Source organism: Nestor notabilis, unplaced genomic scaffold (genome assembly GCF_000696875.1).
Source record: "Nestor notabilis isolate BGI_N333 unplaced genomic scaffold, ASM69687v1 scaffold23985, whole genome shotgun sequence".
NCBI classification, from domain to species: Eukaryota; Metazoa; Chordata; class Aves; order Psittaciformes; family Psittacidae; genus Nestor; species Nestor notabilis.
In genome coordinates this window covers 120,693-142,655 of record NW_009930962.1, presented here as the reverse complement: position 1 = coordinate 142,655, position 21,963 = coordinate 120,693, and the positions used below count along the sequence as shown (strand labels likewise).

The window sequence follows — 21,963 nt, the reverse complement described above, 5'->3', positions numbered from 1 at the left end:
CTTTCCCTAACTGTGTATTTGTTTTCCTTTGTGTTATGTCTATGAGAGAATGCAAGTTCTTTGGGGTAGTGGCATGTACAACTAATAAAAGACAATAAAATAGCAACCAAATGTGTGAGGTGCTTACTTATGTTTCTGAAAAAATTCAGATGTTGATTTGGTCCATAGAGACTAAATATTTTTATAGTTAGATTGCAGAGTTTCCTTTTGATCCTGTAAAATAATGATGTTAGAAACATGCTATTAATGATGCGTACTCTTGCAAATTAATGGAACAATCCCTCAAAATGCTTACTAGGAGATGAGTAAAATATTACTGTCAGTGTTCATTCATAATGGCTGCTATTTTAACTTTGTTTTCTGTGGGTTTTTCTCCTCAATCTTTTTAGCAGTAGAATTCACTTGCTCTATTTTACTTGGTATTTGATTCTATATACCTCTATAATGATGCAATACTTTGGGGAGATAGGTTGGATTTAATGAATTTACTGTGTATGAGAGGCTGGGAGAAAAAAATCCTTAGGGGGTCAGAGAACAACTGAACAGTCCATTAAAAAATCAATCATGCCCACAATTTTATGGAATTATTATGCTTTGACTTGATAATTTTAATGGTATTGTGCATACAATAGTATTTTATTTAAAATCTTAAAAGCAATGTTCATATTGATAATGAAACAAATAAAATTAATGTTCTTCAATTTACCATGATTAAAATGAATAAAATTGTCTTTTAGAAATATAAAATTAATCATAATTTCTCATTACGGAGCATATCTTTTAATCTGTATACGGTACATATTTACTGTCAAAAAGTAATTTTGAACAGAAAATTAAATTATCTAGTTGAAAATACAGACAGTTTTCAATGAAATAGAGTACTGGAATAACCAGGAGAGTCATCTGAGGAGATCACCCATCAGTCTTACCAAAATTGCTGTAAAATGCGTGCTATTTGTAAATTCTCCAAACGATGGATTAACAGTTCATCTAAGGCTAAAGGACGTTTTCCCCGTGCCACTATTCTTCAATACTGTTTTAATCCAGAAAAAAAAAAATTTGCTTGCATTATGCTTGGGTATCTGCCAAGCACTGATCTGAAAACCCAGATGGGCTCTGGTGTTGTGATAGAAATTGTGCTACTCCCCAGCAATGGCACCAATCAAAACCTTAAGGCAAAACTAAGCAATAAGTTTTCTGAACTTGGCTTTGTGTCTCCTAAGAAAGCAGTTGTACTGCAGTCTTGAGAAAGTCAAGTATGACCTGAATTCAGTTAGCTCTATTCCGTTTCCAGGTCACAGCCAGTTTATATACGTGCTAACTTGGAGCTTTTCTTTGCCATGCTGTCATCTTGTCCATCACTGGACCACTAAAACTATGTATTGCTGAGATGTTACATTCATTCAAATAGGCTGAGAAAACAGCCCCAGGCCCTTCTTGATTTCATGGTAGAAGGTCTTCTATGAATTCCAGAGTCTCCTGATGCACCTGTGGTTGGCCCATCTTCCTAAGAGTAAGGTCTTTGATTTTACAGATGAGAGATGCATGGAATATCTTGAGCTGTCAGAGATGCTTCAAACTACTTATTGGTCTTACATGGGCATTGATATGAAGATTAGACTTAAAAACAGATTTTGAAACTTTTGTCAATAACCAAGAGGAATTAGTGTTACAACCCAGTTAGTTTTCATATGGACGGTCACCTTCTGCTGTGCTACTGGTTCTAAACCTTTGGAAGCCCACAGACCTTTCTGCTTTAGAAACTATCTACATCTAGTCTTCGAGGGCCTCCCAGGCTAAGAGTTTCTCAGTATGTAGCAAATGTGTCCATTGGTATCCTGCAACCTGATTGCCCTGAAATGTTTTTCAAGACCCTCTAGTACAGTCTCTTTCTTAGGAAATGGAAAGACAGAACTGCTTAGTAAACTTATTGCTTTTGTCTTCTGTCTTCTGTTTTTTACTGGTGGCCGTTGCTGGAGAGAGAGAAATCCCTCTAACAGAAGGTTTTGATGCCTTCGTCTCTCCTGGATTTTTCCTTGGATTTCTTTTTTGTTGGTTTGGTTTTTGTTTTATTTTGTTTTCCCTGCAGCTCCGTGTTCATTACAAAATAAATCTTCAGCAAATTGGAAACTTTTGCCTGTATTCTGCCCTTCTTCAGCTTGGGCACATGCAGTTCTTGACACTTGCATGGCAAGGCTGTATGAGCCAGCCCTGTCTTCAGCCTTGAACTGACTTCCTCTAGCAAACCAAGTGCTCCCCAACCCAAACAACTTTACTCTTTCTACCTGGGTAGTAGATAACAGAGTAATTAAATAAACATACTTCTTTGTGAAGTTTTCAAGAAAATCCGCTCTATGCAGTGTGGTTCACTGCTAGATAATGCTTAAAAGATGAAAACTGCAATTCTAAGGAAATCTCATGATTCAGAGTATGTGATCCCAACTATAAGTGAATAGTGTGTATGTTTTAATCTGCCTCTAGAGGCACTTTCTCCTCTCAAAAGTTCTCCAGGATATTTTCTCTGTTTGGTTAATACACTTGTTTGAGGGCTTAACTAATGTTCAATTTCTGGGTTACCATGAAAGTGTTTTAATGTTATTATTGTATTCTTCCTCAGCTTCCACTGAAATTGGTGCAAAATCAGGCGCGAGTTGTGTTGTGACGATCAGTTTTGAGGAGATAAGGAGAAACCTTTTAGAAGGGTATTAAAGTGCGGCAGTGGTGGAAGCACTGTGACAGAGGATGGTGGAGTGGTCAGATGGGGGTCTTTGGAGCCAGGGGCTTCCTCTGCTCTGAAAAAGCAGTGGTACAATTCTAGTGTCTCCTATACTTGTTGGAGGACAAATAATGCATAGCAAAGCAATATCGTGCTTCCCATGTATATATATGTAGTTATCATCAGAAAAGAAACCTCCTGCTTGGCTAGTCTCCCCAGTTTTTATTTTGGAAAACGAAACCTTTTTTTTCCTTTAGGCTACAAAGGGAATTAAATTTACATCATTCTGTTCCTACTGGTGTAAGTGTCTGTGTAGATGTCACCAGTGCTGGTGCTGGGGTGTCACAGGGCTGCCAGAGATGCTCCCTGGGCAGGGTTGTGGAGTTCCCTGACATGGAGTGCCAGGCTGGACACCTCTGCAGGGCAGAGTGCATCTTAATGCCCTGCCATCAACCACAGGAAAACTCTGTTCCTAATGGGGACTGAGGACACGCTGTTAGTGGTTGGAGACAGGAGGCAATGCTGCTGCAGCTGCTGGAGAGTGGGAGAGGTGACAGTGGATCTGGGTCTTGCAGAGGTGCCATCTGGGGGAGGTGGATGAGGTATTTGTCTTGGTATTGGCAGATTTGCTGTTACTTTTGGAGATCAATCAATAAGCTGACAGCATTTTTTGTGTGAATGTAAACAAGGCTACAGTTTCAGTGGGTGTTTTTTAGGTAATGACTTTTCCCCAAATTTAGAGTGAAACATTCTGTCTGTTCATTAGTAGCTAAAATAATACTGATTTTATTTTTTTTTTCGGAAGGATTCAGTCATTCCATAAAATGCTTCCTGTATTCTATGTTTCTAAGGGTAGAAGGGTCTTCACTCCAACATATAATAAACTTCTCTTCATCTTTCTCTAGTACCATTAAAGCCACAAGCCCTTTGTTGTAAAAGTATACTAATGAATAGAAATGTTACAAGAACAGAAGTCTTGTGTTTTCCCTTCATCATGCATCATCCATTTTAATTAGACGAAAGGGTGGTGAGTACTGTGACAAGAGTCTGGAATTAAAATCATTAATTGATGTCAAGCTGACGAGAGACTGCTAACATGAATTTACTGACAGCAGGAAAGAAATTAACCTTATTACTTTATTTAGTACATTGGGACTATTTATTATATTTTCCTGTGCAAGTTCTGCGTGTTCCATTTATGATGATAAAGACAAATAATTAATAAAAGCTGCATAAAGTTTTATTACCTCCTATCAATGAAGTTTACATGAAAGCCACATCAGTAACTTACAGAAAACAAACCTACCACATCCTTCTAATCAATGTAACTCATCAAAACCATTACAGCAATATTTTTGATATTTTACATTAGTATAATGTTATGCTCTCTAGCCAAGTAGAATTGCAAAAGTGATCTGATTTAAAGCTATGCCTTGGTTTCTTAATGTCAATGTTGCAAGAAAATGAAACAGATTTTCTCCAGAAATGACATTGATTGGAATAACTGTCTGTTTTGACCATCAATTGGAAGGTCACCCTAAGAAAGATGAGTTTTAATGTTAAGCATCTTTATTCTTTAGATGAAAGAGTACAACAGAGTCTTACAGAATGACAGCAGCATCCTATAGATAATTTGTGACCCAAAGGTCATAATAAAAGAATAGAGGGGAGGTCATCCTGTAGTAAAGGCCATCTGGAACTGTTAAAGTATCAGATGGAGCAGGGGGCTGAACAGCAGGACACTCTTGGTGTCTTTCCAGATTTCCCAGAGAGACCATAATATTTTTATTGGAAAACCCCAACTTTTTTCCCCTTAAGCAAAATATTTTCATCAAGCAGTTTCATCTTACTTTTAGGTAAAAAGACAACATACTGTGATAAGGAGAGGAATTTTCTTTCTTACATAGCATGTTATCTGTGCCCTTAAAATAAACACAAAGATTCAGGTTTAGTTTTGCTGTTGCTGTATTTTGATGCAACTTAACAGCTTTCAGAAGAACTATTACCTTTAAATTCATTATTACTGGAAACATTCAGAATATAAATATTTTCTAAAGTGACTTGTGTAAAACCTTTTCTGATAAAACTTCCACCCCCTTCCCAGCCCATAAGAGAGGAAAGAAAAAGATTCCTCTGTGAAACAGAAAATTGGAGCAATCTGTTTCTCATTCTCACTTATTTTGAGATGGGGTCTGCTTGTCAAGGGATATTCCAGTTTCACTGAGATTTGTAGCATTGTTTTTGGCAGTGGTTTTTCACATAATGGATGAGGGTGCAGGACGTGAAAACAAATCAATGGCAGTAATTTTCGTAAGAGAACACAGAAATGAGGCATGACAGTATTGAGCTTTGGAAAAACATTTCAGACCAGTTCTACTTCATAAAAATATTGGCTTCAGGAGATATGCAAATTGAAGCTTTCATAGAATAATAGTTGCTGAAGTAGTTTTTTAAAAAGATTCCTCACATTCTCTATCTACATCTTGTCAATATAGGGATTTTAAGACATTGTGCTAAAAGTGTATTTTCCCTGTTTCTCCTCTATATCGATTCAAGACATTGAAGTTTTGTACAGAGTAAGGTCCAGCCAAGTCCCTTGCAGTACATTTAAAACTATAATTTACATGGTCTTTATAATAATCTGAGTTACAGATTTAGTTAAAGTGTCTTGCAGATCAGGTGAGTTCAGTGCTGTCTTAGAAATTTCAGTTCTGAGTAAGAGCACTGATATTTCGTGGTTCACTTCAGAATGCCAAGAACTTTAGGATAAGGCAGCAGTATGTCCTCTGATGTCACGTAAACTATGCTGTTAGTGGTAAAGTTGCTGTAGCAAACACTTGAGAATGAGAATGTAAAAAAGTGTACCATAATTACTAACAAACTGAACTTATTGTTGCTGAGTTTGTCATCAAAATCTGGGAAATAAACTCTCCAGCCAGAATGATAGGTTAGAAGCTGAACAGACCCAAAAACCCATCGACTTTCCAGACTGCACTACAAGAGTCTAACAGTAAGGCAAAGCACTAAACCCACCTTTTTTTCCTATTTGTTAGATCCATCAGCAAGTATTTGGCTAATCAGAAAGACAACTAATGATATATTCACATCAGGCAGATAGCTTCCCCCTCCACACCACAGCTGGAATCTTTATTTTGTAACTAGTTACTATAACAAACCTTTTAATGAGTTATAGGAAACCTGGCTTTGTCTCTGACTATGCTGTATATATATGGTCTCACTCAGTACTGTGACCCAGCAAGGTTTTAGAAATGAATCCTGAAAGGTGTTATGGGTGCTATTTTTTGGGTCTTAAGCAAAGACACTGACTTATAAGCTATATTCTCTATTAGTGGAATAATTATTATTATTATTATTACCTAATAGCTATATTCTCTTCCTTTTCTTTCAACTTCAGTATATGCAATCCACATAATCCATTGCTTTGTTGTGATGTTTTTCAGCTGTACTTTTTTGTCACTTCAGACTGTTTCATTTTCCAACTTCAGGATCAGGCTACTTTATACATAGTAATCTAGAAACACAGAATAACGGAGCTGAAATAGAGCTTGCAGCAGAATTTTTTGCCCACTTTTGTTACTAAATTTCAGCTAAAGGCAAGTAGATGCTCAGCTCAACCAGCTGATGACAGTATTGTAGCTGGACCTCCAGTTACTTCCTGCTGTATCTGGGAATGACTGATTTGATATATGGTATGATATGTGGTACCATTTGATATATAGTATTGGTATATATTTGGTATATCCTCTGTCATTTATGTCTTGCACATACAGGAACAGCTGCTTCTTACACATCTAACTGCCAGAATTCATATGTTACCCACCAGTGCTGCTTCCTGGCATTGTTCTCGAGTTGGGAAAAAAAAAAATAGGGGAAGAAATGGCCTGAGAAAGACTTTATGAGAGTGGAAACCAGTGCTCTTAAAGTGAGGTGGGATGGAAGCAGGAGCTCTCCCAAGTCATGTTTCAGCAGCAGCTGAATCTCATTATGTTCTTCCTTTCTACTTCACTAGGAGATTAGAGCTAAATTAATCTGTGATCAGGGATCTGTTGTCATAGGTGTAAATATGAGCTCTTCTGGCCAGTTTTGTAATGCAAAAGAAAAACTAGATTCCATTTTGCTTACAGACAGCAATGATGTTCTTTGATGCAGCAGGGTTCCCAGCAAGATTACAGACCCAGTTTTCCATCTGGGTGATCCTCTACTGCTGCGGTGACTGATCCTTGGATGAGACATGAAAATAAGGAAAGAAAATTTAAGTCATGATAGTGTTTGCTTTGAAAGCAGGAGGACCTATACCACCTAAATACCTCATACATTTACCTTTGGTTGAAACACACCCTTAAAAAAAATCAGAGCACACATACCCTCAGCCATGAAATGCTGCAGGCTGTTAGCTGCAAAGTAGGCTAAAAGCTAAACTGAAATGTAAGTAAGGTATTAATTTACAGGGTTTTAAATGAAAATAAGCAAATATTTTCACTTGTTTTCTCCAAGATCCAAGAAAACAGGTACTCTGCTAGAGGCATGTATCTTCACTTTGGAAAGACAAAGGAAGTATCAAGTCAGGGACTAAGGAAAGGTAGAGGTGAAATACATGAGAGATTCCACCAAGCTAGAAGAAATTATTCTAATGCCTCCTTTATTTTCATCAATATAACTTGATTTCAAATTGGTGTTTGCACTTCACCTGCTTACATGCCTAATATTTACTTTCTCTTCTGTTTTTTTTTTTTTTTAATTTCTTTATACCTTCATTTGTATTTTGCTGCCTTCTTTAATAGAACTTCTCACAAAATGAACATGTTATTCTCTTCTTAATGTATTAGAGCACTTACAGCAATCACCTTCTCACCTTTATCCCTCCCTCCCCCTGCTCTTTTTTTAACTACAGCCCTCCTGGGTTGTAGCTCATTAAAGGTTTTTGAAATTCTCATGCATCTCTTCTGCATGTGGGATTTGAGGGAGGGGAACTTCAGAGAGACAGTAAGTACTATCACATAGTCTAATTGGCAGATAGACTGTGATTGTTGAAGGAGAAAGAAAATTAAGACTGACTGGTTGCGTAAACGCATTTCTTTAATTTCAAGGTGGTGAGCAGCTTTTTTTTTTTTCTTTTTATATGTGCAGTCCCCCTTACGCTTCTCTGTTGTTGTAGAACAAATATATAAGAAATACATGTGTGTAAAATTTCTATGTAGGTGCAGAATTATAGATCTAGAAGAAAGATCACATCACTTTTCCAAGGTAGGATCTCCTGGGTATGTCATTCCTGAAAGATGGTTATTTCATCCTGCTTTTTTCTTCAGTTCACAGTGACATACAGGCTACAACTTCCCTTAGCAATCTTTTCTACTATATTTCATTAGAAAGTTCCCCTGCCTGCAGTATCTAGTCTCAATTATTCTTGCTGAAGTTTAAATACCTAGTACTTACATTAGAGATGGAAAACATTATTCTTTTCCTCCTTATGTATCAGGAGAATGCGGTTATGTCCCCACTCTGTCTTTTTCTTTTCCCCAACAGCTTGACATTGCTGACTTGTAAGTATCTGTTATCCAGTAGAACATCCAGATCCATTCCTGAAGAAGCAACTTACAGATTTTCCCCCTATTTTTAATTTTGTGCTTAATTATTCCAACTGTTTAAATTACTTTCCAGTTGCTATTATTGAAGTTAATTTTATTTTTGAAGTCTACTCTATTTTTCAAGAACATTTGAAATGTTAATCCTTTCCTCCAGAGTTTTCTACAGATTCAATAGCAAAACCCTGGGTAAATTCAGAGAGAGATCTGCGTAGAAAATGTCTTGATCCATTCATCATTACTATGAATTGCTGAGAGCTACTCTCTAGATGCTCAGTAGGAAGTGCATGGTTCAACCTGTTGCATCCATCCTGTAGCTGTTTTTCTTAGCCTGGGATGTACTGTTTCTGCTCTGTTCACATGGCCATTTACTGTGTTGTAGAAGGAAATCTGACTGACTTGACCATATCTGTTTTTGATAAATCTATGTGGCAACTGCTCATCCCATTATCTTCTCTGTACTTACCAGTAGTTTTTTTCAAAGGGGATTGAAGTTAAACTGATGAGTGTAATTTTCCTCCTCCTCTGAGGGATGTTTGACTTTTTCTGTCTTTCCAGTATTTCAGCTGCCCTTAACAAGTTCTCCTGGTTACTGAAAAAGGTCTGACACAACCTCAGACAATTGTGTGTGTTGGATGAAGTTCAACTAGCTTAACTAGTTTCTTACTACTTCTTTTGCTGTTAGATTGGAGATCTTTGTGTTATTGGTGACAGTTATCAATTGTGCCAGCCACCTGCTTGCAATCAACCAAGACAGATGCAAAGAAAAAAGACCATTAAGCCTTAGGTCTCCTCAGTATCATCTGTCAATATCATTCCCTTACTACCGAGCAGGGGAGCAACCTTTTCTTTGGTCTTCCTTTTACTGCTAATGCAATTACACAATGATTTATTGTTGTCTTTAAAGCTCCCTGCTACTTTTCTTTCAGATTGTGCCTTTCTTATTTTGTTTCTGTATGCTTGTGCTTGTCCATAGCAAACTGACCACATTTTGTATGTGTTTCTTCATGTGTCTGAGATCAGAGGACAGTCATATTTCAGCCAGCTGGCCACACATGTATGTACACAGGAGATAAGGCAGAAATATTAATATCGTTAAAAGCAATTGGGAAAAAGCTGGTCTCCAGCCCTTCAATTTAAAAAATATATTTACGTAGCAGTATTATCTTTTTTTTTTTTTTTTTTTTTTTAATATGCCAAGGTTTTGCGTGAAATGAGGGAGGAAATGAGGAAGAGGAGGTGTCTCTCTTTTATAAGCTACCTCTGTTGCTGCCCATGATTATCTATTGCCCACAGTGACTCTTTAGAATAATTTTCCCAGGAAAGCAGATGGCTTTGCTGAGAGGTGGTTATAACTGTGATAACGGACTAAGTCTAATCATGATAAGAAAAGCTAAGTGTCATATACTGGTTCAGAGGGAAATCACAATGCCTATAATCAGGGTACCCTCATTAGAAGAGTAGTTGTCAGAAAAATTCTGCTTGGATCCAGACAAAGGTCAAAGAAAAATGCAGGAGAGGACAAACTCCCATATTGACTTGATTGCCAAAAATTCGAAAAAGGGCCATTAAAGCCCCGAAGGCAGCCAAGGAGAGGGGGAGGAGGAACAGCAAGACCTGGCTTAGTTGCCGGCCCACTGTGCCTGCAAGGTATTTTTCACTAGCAAAGGAGGAGGGGACAAATTTGTCAAGTTTTGGCTACTGACCAACGCACCTTCTGACCTCTTTTATAAGAAACAATATTTGGCAAAAATTGGACTGAATGTGTTCACCCTGTCTGGCTAATTTAAACAAGCTGGCTGGCTTTATAAACGTGTCATTGTTTTTCTCTGTTTTCAATCCATCATCCCAGCACATGCCAGTCTGATGGCAGAAGAACTGAGAACTGGCAGTGGTGAATGGCTTGTCATTTAGCTTCTGTCCTTACACAATGCTGTTTCTATCCTTAATAAACATTGTCAGCCATCTCACATATGTGGAACTGCAAGCGTTCAATACTGATTTTGTAAATGAGTGAGCCTCAGTGGAAAAGATGAGGTTGTGGATTATCACTTGGGCAATAGCTGAATCCTGGCAGCAGCAACAGGATTAATTGAATTGACCAAGCAATTGTACACCAGAAGCAGCAGCCAACTTTGTTTCAGCTCTTAGGGGAGGACATTGCTGCCATTGCAATGGCAAATATAATCTACTAGCCATGAATATCCTTCCCATGTTGTGTTCATCAACTAAGATAAGTAGGTGACTTTTTGCAAGGATCTAAATCACTAATATGAAAAAATCCCACAAAGGAGACTGAAGCTCCCAAGGGATTAGGAATATGTTTATAATTTCACTCCTAAAACTACATGAAATTAGGGTCGTTTCTCTTCTTTGCCAACTTTCCTTATTCACTTTTACTCACAACAGCTCTGCCAGCACCAAAGATTTGAATTTTCTGTTGCTGGAAAAAGTTAAAGTTTAGCTCAGACAGAACTGCTGTGTAGACATTTAGCTTAGGGTGGGGTTGAGCTCTCAGGCTAATATGATCATTTAGGATCCACATAAGAGCTACATGTCAAGAGAGGGGGACTCAGCACAGTTGGTAGAGCCTGGAGAAGTGTTTAGTTTCACGTTACAAATGTTCAACTCAATTGCTCTCTAGACCCTCTGGGCAGCTGCGTGATGTGACAGAATCTTGACCATTTCTTCTGGGAGCCCAAAACATATGTCAACACCTACATTTGCATGTCTAAAATGGTAGTTGCCTTCATCTGAAAGCTGAATCTCACAGTGTTTTGAAGATGGAAATGAGGTGGCTGCTGTTTGCTGGGGACAGCACCATGTAAGGTTTTCTGTTACTTTTGTGACCATTTCATGTGCATAGGAATCGCTATACGATGGGTATGTCTATCATTACTGGATTAGCTTGCAATGAAAAGCCCTTCTAACAATTACAGGAAGTTTTGCAGCTAACGATATTGTCATTTCAAGCAGTTATAAGCTTTTGAATTGAATGGCACACAAATGCGTGAGTATAGTTTATACTTTACTGAACATTATAATTCAAAAGCATGACAGTACATTGTTGACATTTTCAGTATGAAAACTTCAGCAAAAAGGGTTTAGAAACTTCTTGGGATAGCTTTTGTATTTTCAAAAGTTCAGTTTTATTTAAACAGTGCAAAATTCTTTAGCAGTTTTTGCAAAATTCTTTGAAGATGAAAAGATTTATGTGAATGCTAAGCATTATTATTATTATTGTTATTGTTAAACCCACACAAAATCTGTAGGAAGGCCATAAATCCTCAAAATTAGCTGATGTGAAATTTCAGACATATGCATTTTTATTGTGCCATGTCATGAATGAATACAATTCAGTCAAGACAGCTTAATACGCATATCCCCATTGTGAAACCAAAGCACTGTAGTCAAACACTTCTCCAGATTTCAATAGTGGGATCATTGCTGATTGCGGCTGAAGTAAGGAGCAAATTCCAGGTTCTTGTCTGTGCTGTTTACATAATCATGTTAATCTTTTCCACAGTAGTCTTCACTGGCATTTCCCATATGTATTCTAAAATCAGTATATGCTAACAAATAGTTTGGGCCATATCACGCATATAGGCACACCCACAAGGCGGAAGGTCAACACAAAAAATAACATTGCATTAAGTTCTCGTATGAAAATACACCCAGAGTTAAAAACTAATATAATTGCAAAAGGGATAATGCAATATTCAGCTGATAGCTATTATTCTTTTCAAGAGTATGTCTATGTATTTTTCTCTGGTCATTTGGTTCTTTTGGGTTTGGAGACCTAATGTTTAAATGCAGTGTGTCCTGGAGAGGGCAAAAGCAAAGCTGTATTTTATTTTAAGTAATCAGAATACCTATACTTTTTGGATTGTAAAAGTGATAGGACTTCCACAGTGGTTTAAACTTAAAGCACAAAAAAATTATTAAAAGAAAAAAATCCAAACATTTTGAGTGTCAGTGTAGGCAGATATAAGTTTCACTTGAGGGTTATTCTTTGTTAAATGTTACTGCAAATGGTTACTGGGTACTTTGGTTATAATTAGCATGAAGATTTATAATGTATTTAGAGTCTATTTCTTACTACTGCATATGTGTATTAACACACTGTATTAGCAATTGTAGAAAATATTCTAAAATTTTCCTGGTGGGTCTGAAGATAATTACTTGCATAACAGTTCAACAATCAGTTCTTTCCCAATTGAGCAGTAATAGGTAGCCCTCATTGAACCATGCACAGAAAAATCTTTATGTTTTTGCTACAAATGTTGCTGCATCCAAACATATTAAGTAGCTGAAAGTAGACACATGAGAAAAATTGGCAAACATGAAATGGGGGACACTCCTGTCTACACCTGAGGAAAGTGATGTGATGGTCAGAATTCAGATAAGTTCAGTGGCATCTCTCATAGCTGTCAATGTAACACTGAAGCCAATATCACCAATTACCGCCTGGTAATTCTGTTTTATAAGGACTTCAGATGACAGTGTTTCCTTCTGACTGAATTACTCTGTGCCACATTATTGCTATGCCATCAGATTTCATACTCTGAAATTCTGGTTATCTAAAATATATGATTTTTTTTTTCCTTAATTGGTGTCTGTCAGTGTTGCAGTATCTCACGATACATTGTCTGTTGAAATTAAATCTACCAGTGCCTAGGAAATTTCTAATTTCCTTTGCTTCTCCCATTCAGAGGACAAGTATCAATGGACAAATGCAATCCTCCGCCTGTATTTAATACAGGTGCCCTGGTTTTGGCTGGGATATTGTCAGTTTTCTTCCTAGTAGCTAGTACAGTCCTATATTTTGGATATAGTCTGAGAATAATGTTGATAACACACTGATGTTTTTTGTTGATGCTAAGTAATATTTATACTAAGTCAAGGACTTTTCAGTGTCTCATGCCCTGCTGGCAACGAGGCTGAATGGGCACAAGAAGCTGTGAGGGGACACACCAGGACAGCTGACCCCAAGTGACCCAGCGGATATTCCACACAATATGGCATCATGCTCAGCATATAAACTGGGGAGAGCTGGCCAGGAGGGGCCAATTGCTGCCTGGGGATGGGCTGGGTATCAGTCAGTGGGTGGTGAGCGATTGTACTGTGCATCACTTGTTTTTTTCTTGACTTCTATTTCTCTTTCTCTTTTTGTTATCTCCCTTTTCATTACAATTAATACTAGCAGTAGTATATTTTATTTCAATTATTAAATTGTTCTTTTCACTCCATGGGTTTTACTTTTTCTGATTCTGCTTCCCGTTCCACTGCGGGTGAGGGGAGTGAGTAATCAGTTGCGTGATACTTGGTTACTGGCTGAGGTTAAACCATGACAACAGAACTACAAATTGGAAGTGAGGAATTGACAACCACAGGTCATTTTCAGGCCTGTTTTTCCTTCTGCATAGATACCTTCCAAGTGATTAAGGTTGCAACACTTCTGAACTGCAGCTTTGGAATATAGGACAATGTAAAAGTTACATTTTTATTTTAAAAAGAAGCGTGCAGAAACACAGTTTAATCCTGAAATGGAGTTTGGATTTAAACTTGAGTCCTTCTTCAGTGTAAACAAAAGAAATTCCAGTTTAATGTGCTGAAGTTGCAGAGGAGACATGCTGCAAACTGAACAGTGTTACAGTTTTCATTTTCATTTTTTCCCTATTAAAATAAAAAGCAACCAGTAAATAAAATATTTTTATTTGCAAAATTAAAAATTAAAAATTTATCTTTAAGTTAAACTTTCTCAGATTTCTTCTATTTGCCTTTGTGTGTGTGTGTGTGTGTCTGTTTTTCTTTCCACTGTGACTGACTATGAGTAAGAGTGGTGCACAAGTCAGTGGTAGTAGACATAAAAAGAGGAATTATTCTCAGGTATAACTTAGAGCATGTAAATGAATCACTGAGCTGTCAATGTAGATGGTACTGACTGTTGAACAGAATTCATCCAGTCAATTGTATCCCAGATCAGTACCCTTGGTCAATATTTGCAAGATTTGGGAGGGAAAAAGGACTGCCTATCACTTCTCCTATTCCCTTCTTTTGTTACAGCAATCTTTGTTAGCATAGAAAGAACAATTTGCTTGGGACTTAGTCTGATGAAGACACTTAAATTTAGATGTTCATGTGCAGTTCAGGGCTGTATTCACATGCTTGAACACGGCTGGCTTGTGTCATTTGAGTTATCACAGTCTCTGAGATGTCAGCATGGGCCTGGAAGACATGATAAGGACCTACAGGGGTCCTTCTTGCCCAGCAGTGGGAGGTCCAGCAGGATTACCTGGGGATGTCAGGTGGCCATAGCTGCTTATGTCTGAGCAGCTGAATCAAGGCTGGGTATACAAGCTCCCAAGGAAGACTTAAACATCATCAAAAGTGTCTATGGAGTGACTTTTCTCATGCTAGGACACACCAGCTAACACGGTAGCTGTGTGTTTCTAGAGTCTGCTGACTTACAGTTCCCCAGACTGCAAAGGGAGCCTGCACATGTAGCTGGCATGACCTCCCATACTGCAGGCACCTAAATTCTGAGGACTTTATCTACAGCCTGAATCCCACTATTTGTGTATCCCCTTTTCTTTTGCAAAGATTAACCTTGAATGGGGCTAAGTTTAAAATTTCTGAAAATGTCAAAGTTTTACCTAACTTTAAAGCCTTTCTATTTTCAGAAGAGACAAGGCTTAAAGTAGTCTGCTCTTGTTAAAAGTTGGTGAACAAGCTCTTTGGAAATGTCATGTAACTGAGGTGCACAGAGCTGTAGTCTGAATGGATGGATGCTGTCACACTGTGTAGCTGTGGCTGTATTAGATGAAAAAAGAGCACATTTTACTAATGGAAGGGAGGAGACATCCGAGTACTTCATTTTGCAATGATGATAGAGCATTAAATTGGTCTGGGGAGACTATGTTGGGGGGGTTGGGTTTTTTTTTCAGTTCGCTGTGCATGTGTGTGTGATACATCAAATTTTCTAAAATGACAAAGAAACTTTGAAGCCCGGATTAAATTTTAGTAATAGCTTTGTGTGCTTTTGAAAATATGACCTGCACTCAATTTGTTTTTGTCAGATTCCTAAATGTCATCTGGTTTTATTTGTTACTTTTTATCATACAGCTAAACAAACATACCTAGATACAAAACCCCAGTGCAGCATCAGGTTTCATTTGTAACTTTAACATAAGGCACATGTTATTACTTTATGAGAAGAAACTGCCTACTTTCGAGAGATGCCAGATTCAGTTCGTTTACATTTTAAACAAAACATGCACATTTTAAATGATTCACACAGAATCTACTTCTGCTGTTTGCTGCATCTATGCATACATAAATATATATGTGTGTGTCCCCTATCCTTATGAAGATTTTCAAGTTTGAAAGAAGTATGGTTTTTGTAGTATCTGGACAAGAGAGTACATTACAATTCCTCTCTAAATACAGGCATTAAATCTGACAGGTTTTGATGGAGTACAAGGCAATATGTATGGTATCTAGACAGGCATATTGACCTGTCATTCTCAGGTCAGGTAATAGCACAGGCATACTAAGATGCATGAAACAACAGGTAAACTCTGTTTATCAGCAGCTATGGCTAGTCATTATTTAACTTAATAATTAAACAAAAGTGGATAATCAGACTTTGTCCTTAAAGGCCAGTGTTGTTTCGATCCAGGCTTCCATAGCCAACATAAACCTGAGACTCCATAACAAACTGAAACTGGAAACACATCAGTGGTTTTTATTAAGATGGGTTACCAAAAGCGTCTGTTAACTGCTGCTTTCAAACTACTGGGAGGGGGGAAACATTAGTTTCAGCCTGCTTTTAATTTTTCAGAATTCAAGCAAAAACTCGAGAATTTCGAGAGAGACAAGCTCGTGAACGTGACTATGCAGAGATACAGGACTTTAACCGGACGTTTGGCTGTGATGTGGACCCAATGTACGCTGGGATTGCTTCCTATGACTCTTCTTCAAATAGCGGCACGATAATGCTGAACACCCGACCACAGAGCCCAAGGGAAGGGCAGACAGTGGAAGCCTTGTATGCCCAAGTAAAGAAACCACGGAATTCAAAGTCTTCACCTGTAGACAGGTAGGCACCAGACATCAATCAATATGCTCTTTCAAAATCTACCCTTGTAATGCTTTTGTCATGGGAGATGACTGTACATCAGTTGGAAAGTCAGAACTGCTTTTTTATTAATGACTTTTTTAAAGCCTTTATATAGAAAAGTATTGAGCTCACACAAATCAAACTGTAACAGAATGGGACATGGAAGTTATTTTCTGCAGAGCAACTTCTTCTTATTCTTCAGGAGTTTTGGAGTCGCTGTTTGGTACCATTCAGATTAAGTTCAAATTGTAACATCGTCTGGTTTATTTATTAGACCTCTAACTGATATGTTTGTAGAACACAACACTGCCAACCTATTCACAGCAGTTACAAAATCTCTAGAAAGTTCTTGCTGTTATAGCAAAAGAGGTGAAAATGTACCTGGATTCTAGTCCTACTGTAGTGCTGAACTTCAGTCTAACAGGTCAAGTATTTTGATTAATTATAGACTAAGTGAGTTAACTCCAAACTTGACTCATTAATTACTTTCTCTTCTCAGGCTTAAGCTTATAAGTTATACTCTTCCTGTGGCTGCACTTTCTGAACTGTGTCATGCTTGGTTTTATGCTGAAATTGGGCAAAATTATGGTTTCTGTTGATGAAATTTTGAGTTCATTTGAAAACCTGAAGCTAAAACAGGCATATAAACTAACATAAAGTAGAAATAACCAAAGGCAAAATTCACAGGTTTTTTGTACTTTAACAATGAAAATACATCTGTTTTCTTGGCTTACATCTATGAACTTGTAGTTCTGCATTTTCTCAGCTTTACAAAAGCTAACATTAAAATCCTAGTGCAGGAGGTATCATTAACTCATTCAGAGGATATTAATTTAACACATAGTAAAACAGTTCATTGTTTTGTTTTATACCCCTTTCTTTCCATAAGAAAAATACTGGACTTCCAGTTAAACCAGCAGAGCAGTGTCTTTGGTTACAGTGTTTAAGATCCGTATAGCTCTACGGGAGGACTGGCATTTGTCTTGCATATTCTGTTCTAGGCAGTAATGGAGTCATTTGTATTTGGTCTTAAGAAAAGTTGTGGTTGTGCAGAGTTCGGTTGTCCAAAACTCTTTCTTACTGAGGACCATAAATAGTGCATTTAACCCTCCGCTAGATCAATTTCGAAAAGTTCCTTTGCATAATATGGGTAAAAATATGTCTTCTAATATGACAACTAAGAAAATCTTGGTTGCATTGTTGAATGCATAAATTTTTACTAAAATTCAGTAGCACACCTGCCTTTTTATTTTCTCAATCACACTGTTCTCTTTTTATGCACTATGTAAAAGGTCCACTTTCCATATTAAATAAAAATAACTTATGTTTTGTGGATAACTACATTATTTCAGTGAAGGAAGCAAAATAATGTTAAAAGATGACAGCTTCATCTGTGCCCTTATAATTTTCTGTTCCTTAGCCTTATGTTGACTGGCACTGGTATGCCCTGGTGCCTGACATTTACGCACTTTTGTGCCTTTGGAAATCAAGATAGCTTGGTTGGATATGGCTGCCATGTGGTGACTTTCACGGCTGTTTTTGTTAGACCAAAGGCAGTGTTTCATGCTGGAGTTGAATGGCACCAATGTCACATCAACAAAAAAAAAAGTTCTTTGATGCAAACCTGGCACAGTGAAATGTAAGACCTGTGTGACCTAGCTAACTCTGTGTGATTGCTGATAAAAGAGCCGGGAGAGAGTGAGTCGAACTGAAGATAACGGAGTACTGGGGGGAATCTGATGTTAATCACATGGGTAGGACTGAAGAGCAGTGTGGTGGTTTTGCACTTTCAGGCTGCTCCTGAAGCACAGAAGGGTCTGTCTCTCACAGCTGGATCACACTGTAACAAAAAGGAAGGCCCAGCACACACAGTGGGATTGAGCAAAGAGAGGAGATGCAAGTCAGGGACTAGAACTGAGGCAAGAAAAGCCCCACAGGTCCTGTGATAAAGGGGAGGCACTTTCAGAAAGAAATATCTGGAAAGAAATAGGCAATTTCAGATAGAAAAAGACTGTTATTTGCTGTAAATCTGAAGTACCTGTTCAAGGGTCTGGTGTATGGGGTTTTCTTCCCTGTCTCCTCACACCTTTATTAACAGCCATACTGTGGAGCTGGTGAATCCAGCTCCAGGAGAGCTTTTGGGGAACATTGCAGCTGCTTACACAGTTTCAGGCTCAAATTTAACTCCCCAAAAGTCAGGTCCACTGCTGACAGAGCATGTCATGGAATCATAGAATGGTTTGGGTTGGAAGGGACCTTAAAGATCATCTAGCTGGGCACAGAGGAGATATAACAGCTGTGAGGGAGCAACTTTCAGTCTTCCTTGAGGTGTGTGAAGTAAGCCTGTGAGCTTGAACATATATAATGGTCAGCAGGAGAGCCTGGGTCGCGGCTGAGCCATCTTCCCAAGGCTGCTCTGTGTTTTACAGACTTTATCTTAGATGTATTAAGAAAGTACCATCTGAGCATCATTTTAAAAAATAGTTGTGGCCTGAGGTGCTTGTTAACTATGTTATCTCCCCGACTGTAGGATACCGGGCTCCTCACCCTTTGTGCACTGCAACTTGTTTCTCACTGTCCAACAGTTGGTTGCAGTTCTGCATCCTTAAAATAGTGTTTACATTAATGTTCACCTCTGGTGAGCATTATTTTCAGTGTGTTTTTCCCCTTTGCCCTGTCATCCTTTCCTTTCCTCTGAATGTTTCAGAGGTTACCTAAGTAGAAACAGTTGCTTCCAGCCTTTGTGGATGGGAAGGGAAATCACTCACAGCACATTACCCTTGTGCTGAACTGCCAGGAGCTGGTAACAACCAGGCTGTCTCAAATCTTTAGCACGTTCATATTAAAAGCAGCATTGTTTATATGGGAAATGTTATTTCTATTAAAGTTTGGTGCTTAGTGCCAAACAAAATTTGACATTTAAGTATGTCCAAAAGGTTATTCAAAAGTCTCTTACAAAGAAGCTTATAACAAAATGTCCCATAATAGTTTGCATACCATTGCTGAACGCTTATGATAATTTTTTCCTTAACTTGCAAGAGAATTACTGTGCCTGTGTGTGAGGCCTTGACAGGGTTTGTTTTTCTTTACTATTCCTTCAACTTCTCTCTTATTTTCATCAACACAGGCCACCAACTGATGTAAATTTAACTGTGTCATGGCATATGAATGATAACAAAGTGGAGGACAAGTATGTATACTGTTCATCAGAATAAAGGACAATTTTATTTAATTTTTTGCAAGTTTAAGGATATTATAAAGATAAGTATTATAGTGCTTCAACAAATGATGGTACTGTCAAGTTGTCAGGCAGAGATCCTCCAAGTATTTTATAACCTAACTTGAAACCAGTGTTGAAAACAGGTCTGTTTCTTCATTCTCCTTCTTGGATATATTTTATGTTTGTATTTATTCCAAGCACTGCAATTGTAGACAGATAGTACAAAACAGTAAGAAAAACATGGTCTGTTTCTCTTTATTAGAAACTGGATTGTATAATGCCAAAATACAGGAAACAAGAAAGAGATGTTAACTTACACTTCAGAAAATTGCACATCTGTATGTGTGTAAATGACATTGTTTTATCCATCTTACCAATGATGGCTATTAAAAGCCCCACACTTCTAAGCAGCAAATTTTACTCAAAAATATCCTTACAGGACTTGAATCTGTTTTAGAATTGCTTTAATGCCGATTTATGTTTTATCAGCATTAGACCATTGATGGGTATTGGTGTGGTTTGGGGGGTGTGTTTGTTTGGTTTGGTTTTTCTGTGATAGTGGCTGTTAAATATGTAGTTGAAGTTTGGAAGGATCTTTATTTTGGGCTTCCTACATAGCCTATGCATGTGAGTAGCTCCTGTGAATCTTGAACTAATTTATGTTCAAGTTACACTAGTAAGTCTCTCCAAGTAGCGCACACACACACAGAGAAAAGTTGTTTTTTGTTCTTGATCCTGGAGAATTAAAGCAGATTCCCTTTTTTATCAGAGGAGGAGTTTATTGAAGAAGTGAAGCTCCAGCAATAAATACTGGTGATCAGTATAGCTGCATATACGTCATCTGCCCTTGTGATGTTAAGCTCCATCTTATGTATTGATAGCTTACAGAGACAGGCTGCTAAGAAATTTTTCACTTCTTATGTTAGGCATCAACGGAGTGAAGTCGAGGTGGAATGTATAATCTGTGTTTATTTTACAGTTCAGGAAAAACGTGTCTTGAGAACAGTTTTCTTGTGAATAAAGCTCTTAGCTTAGCTGAAAAATGTCTCTAGTATGTTTTCCATTGTACAGAAGAGATGCTGCATGACTGATCAATAGTGTTTTTCATGTAGATGACAATGATGCTATACAACAGGGTTTTATAGCAATCACCTGACATCCATAGCTAAGCAGCATGTAGAAAGACAACTCCTAATGGACGTTTACTGGCTGTCACTCTGTAATCATTTCCCACCAAGAGTGCATTGTCCTGAAATATAATTGAAATAAAATAGGCACTGTGCTGCTGTAAATCTAAATAGCTTGAAAATAGTAGGTTAGGCTCCTCCAGCTTGCTGAGGACATTTTAATGGAAACATAAATACCATAATCATATGCTTTTTGCATGCATTTTGCCATTAAAAAGAAAATATGTTCATTTTAGAAGGGAGACCTTTATGAACTGGTTTCTTTTCTATCAGAAGTGGAATCAAGTTATGTCAAAGGAATATTTGGGAACTGAAAATAACCCCACTTGCTTTAAGTGTCATCTGTTCAGTGCAAAGAGGCTAGATGCTCTTTTTAAGGCCAGACCACATACTTTGCTGCTCCTCTTCCAAAAAAAAAAAGGGAAAACATTTTATTAAGATGTTAACTTCTATTCACTCAGTAGTATCTTTGTGCCTAACTTGGCACAAGAGTAATGAATCCCAGAAGCTGGAAAGAAACAATCTAATATACGAACATGTAAAAAATTTAAATAAGCAGACCCTGTCTTTCCAGTGTGTGTAAAAGAATTCTTAGCAATAGCAGAATGGGTCATGGAAGATATGAAATAATATATTGCCATGCTTGGATAAATATTTGTTAAAAAAACAAGGTGCTTGTGCAGCTATATTAAACTTCTTTATTAGTGGTATCAGTCACAAGAGTGTTCTCAAGTCTGTCTCATAGGAATCTGAGCTTAATGCCAGGCCCACCAGAGATGGAGATAAGAATTATTACTGAGAGTATTGAACACTTTCATGAAGGGAAGGGCCATTGCAGTGAAAACCATCTAACTAACGTCAAAACTTGCAGAGCTGTGCAGAAGGTTAACAACCTAGACTGAGTAAGATTATCAGTAAGCTCGTCCCTCCTACCTTGGTTTACTTCTCTGATGTGGAGCATTTCCCTGTGCTTGGACCCCTTGTTCTTCATTGTTTATCACCCTCTGCTGTCAGAGCCCTATGGATGACGTGCTACCTGGGTAAGGTACCACTCTTATGGGTAAATAATGCTGTAAATACTCCATCAGGTTGCAAGCATTTCAGAGCAGGGACCT

The 21,963-nt window shown here is 37.9% G+C and overlaps 1 protein-coding gene across 1 annotated transcript in view; it reads left to right on the top strand.

Annotated features, from left to right (window-relative positions):
• LOC104406623 (partitioning defective 3 homolog) overlaps positions 1-21,963 on the top strand; it is a gene marked incomplete at its 5' end in the record, with an annotated part of 139,713 nt that overhangs the window by 24,909 nt on the left and 92,841 nt on the right. Inside the window, one exon of the mRNA XM_010015669.1 lies at positions 16,163-16,420. Coding sequence (XP_010013971.1) covers positions 16,163-16,420 — 258 coding nt within the window. The remainder of the gene's footprint in view (positions 1-16,162; positions 16,421-21,963) is intronic.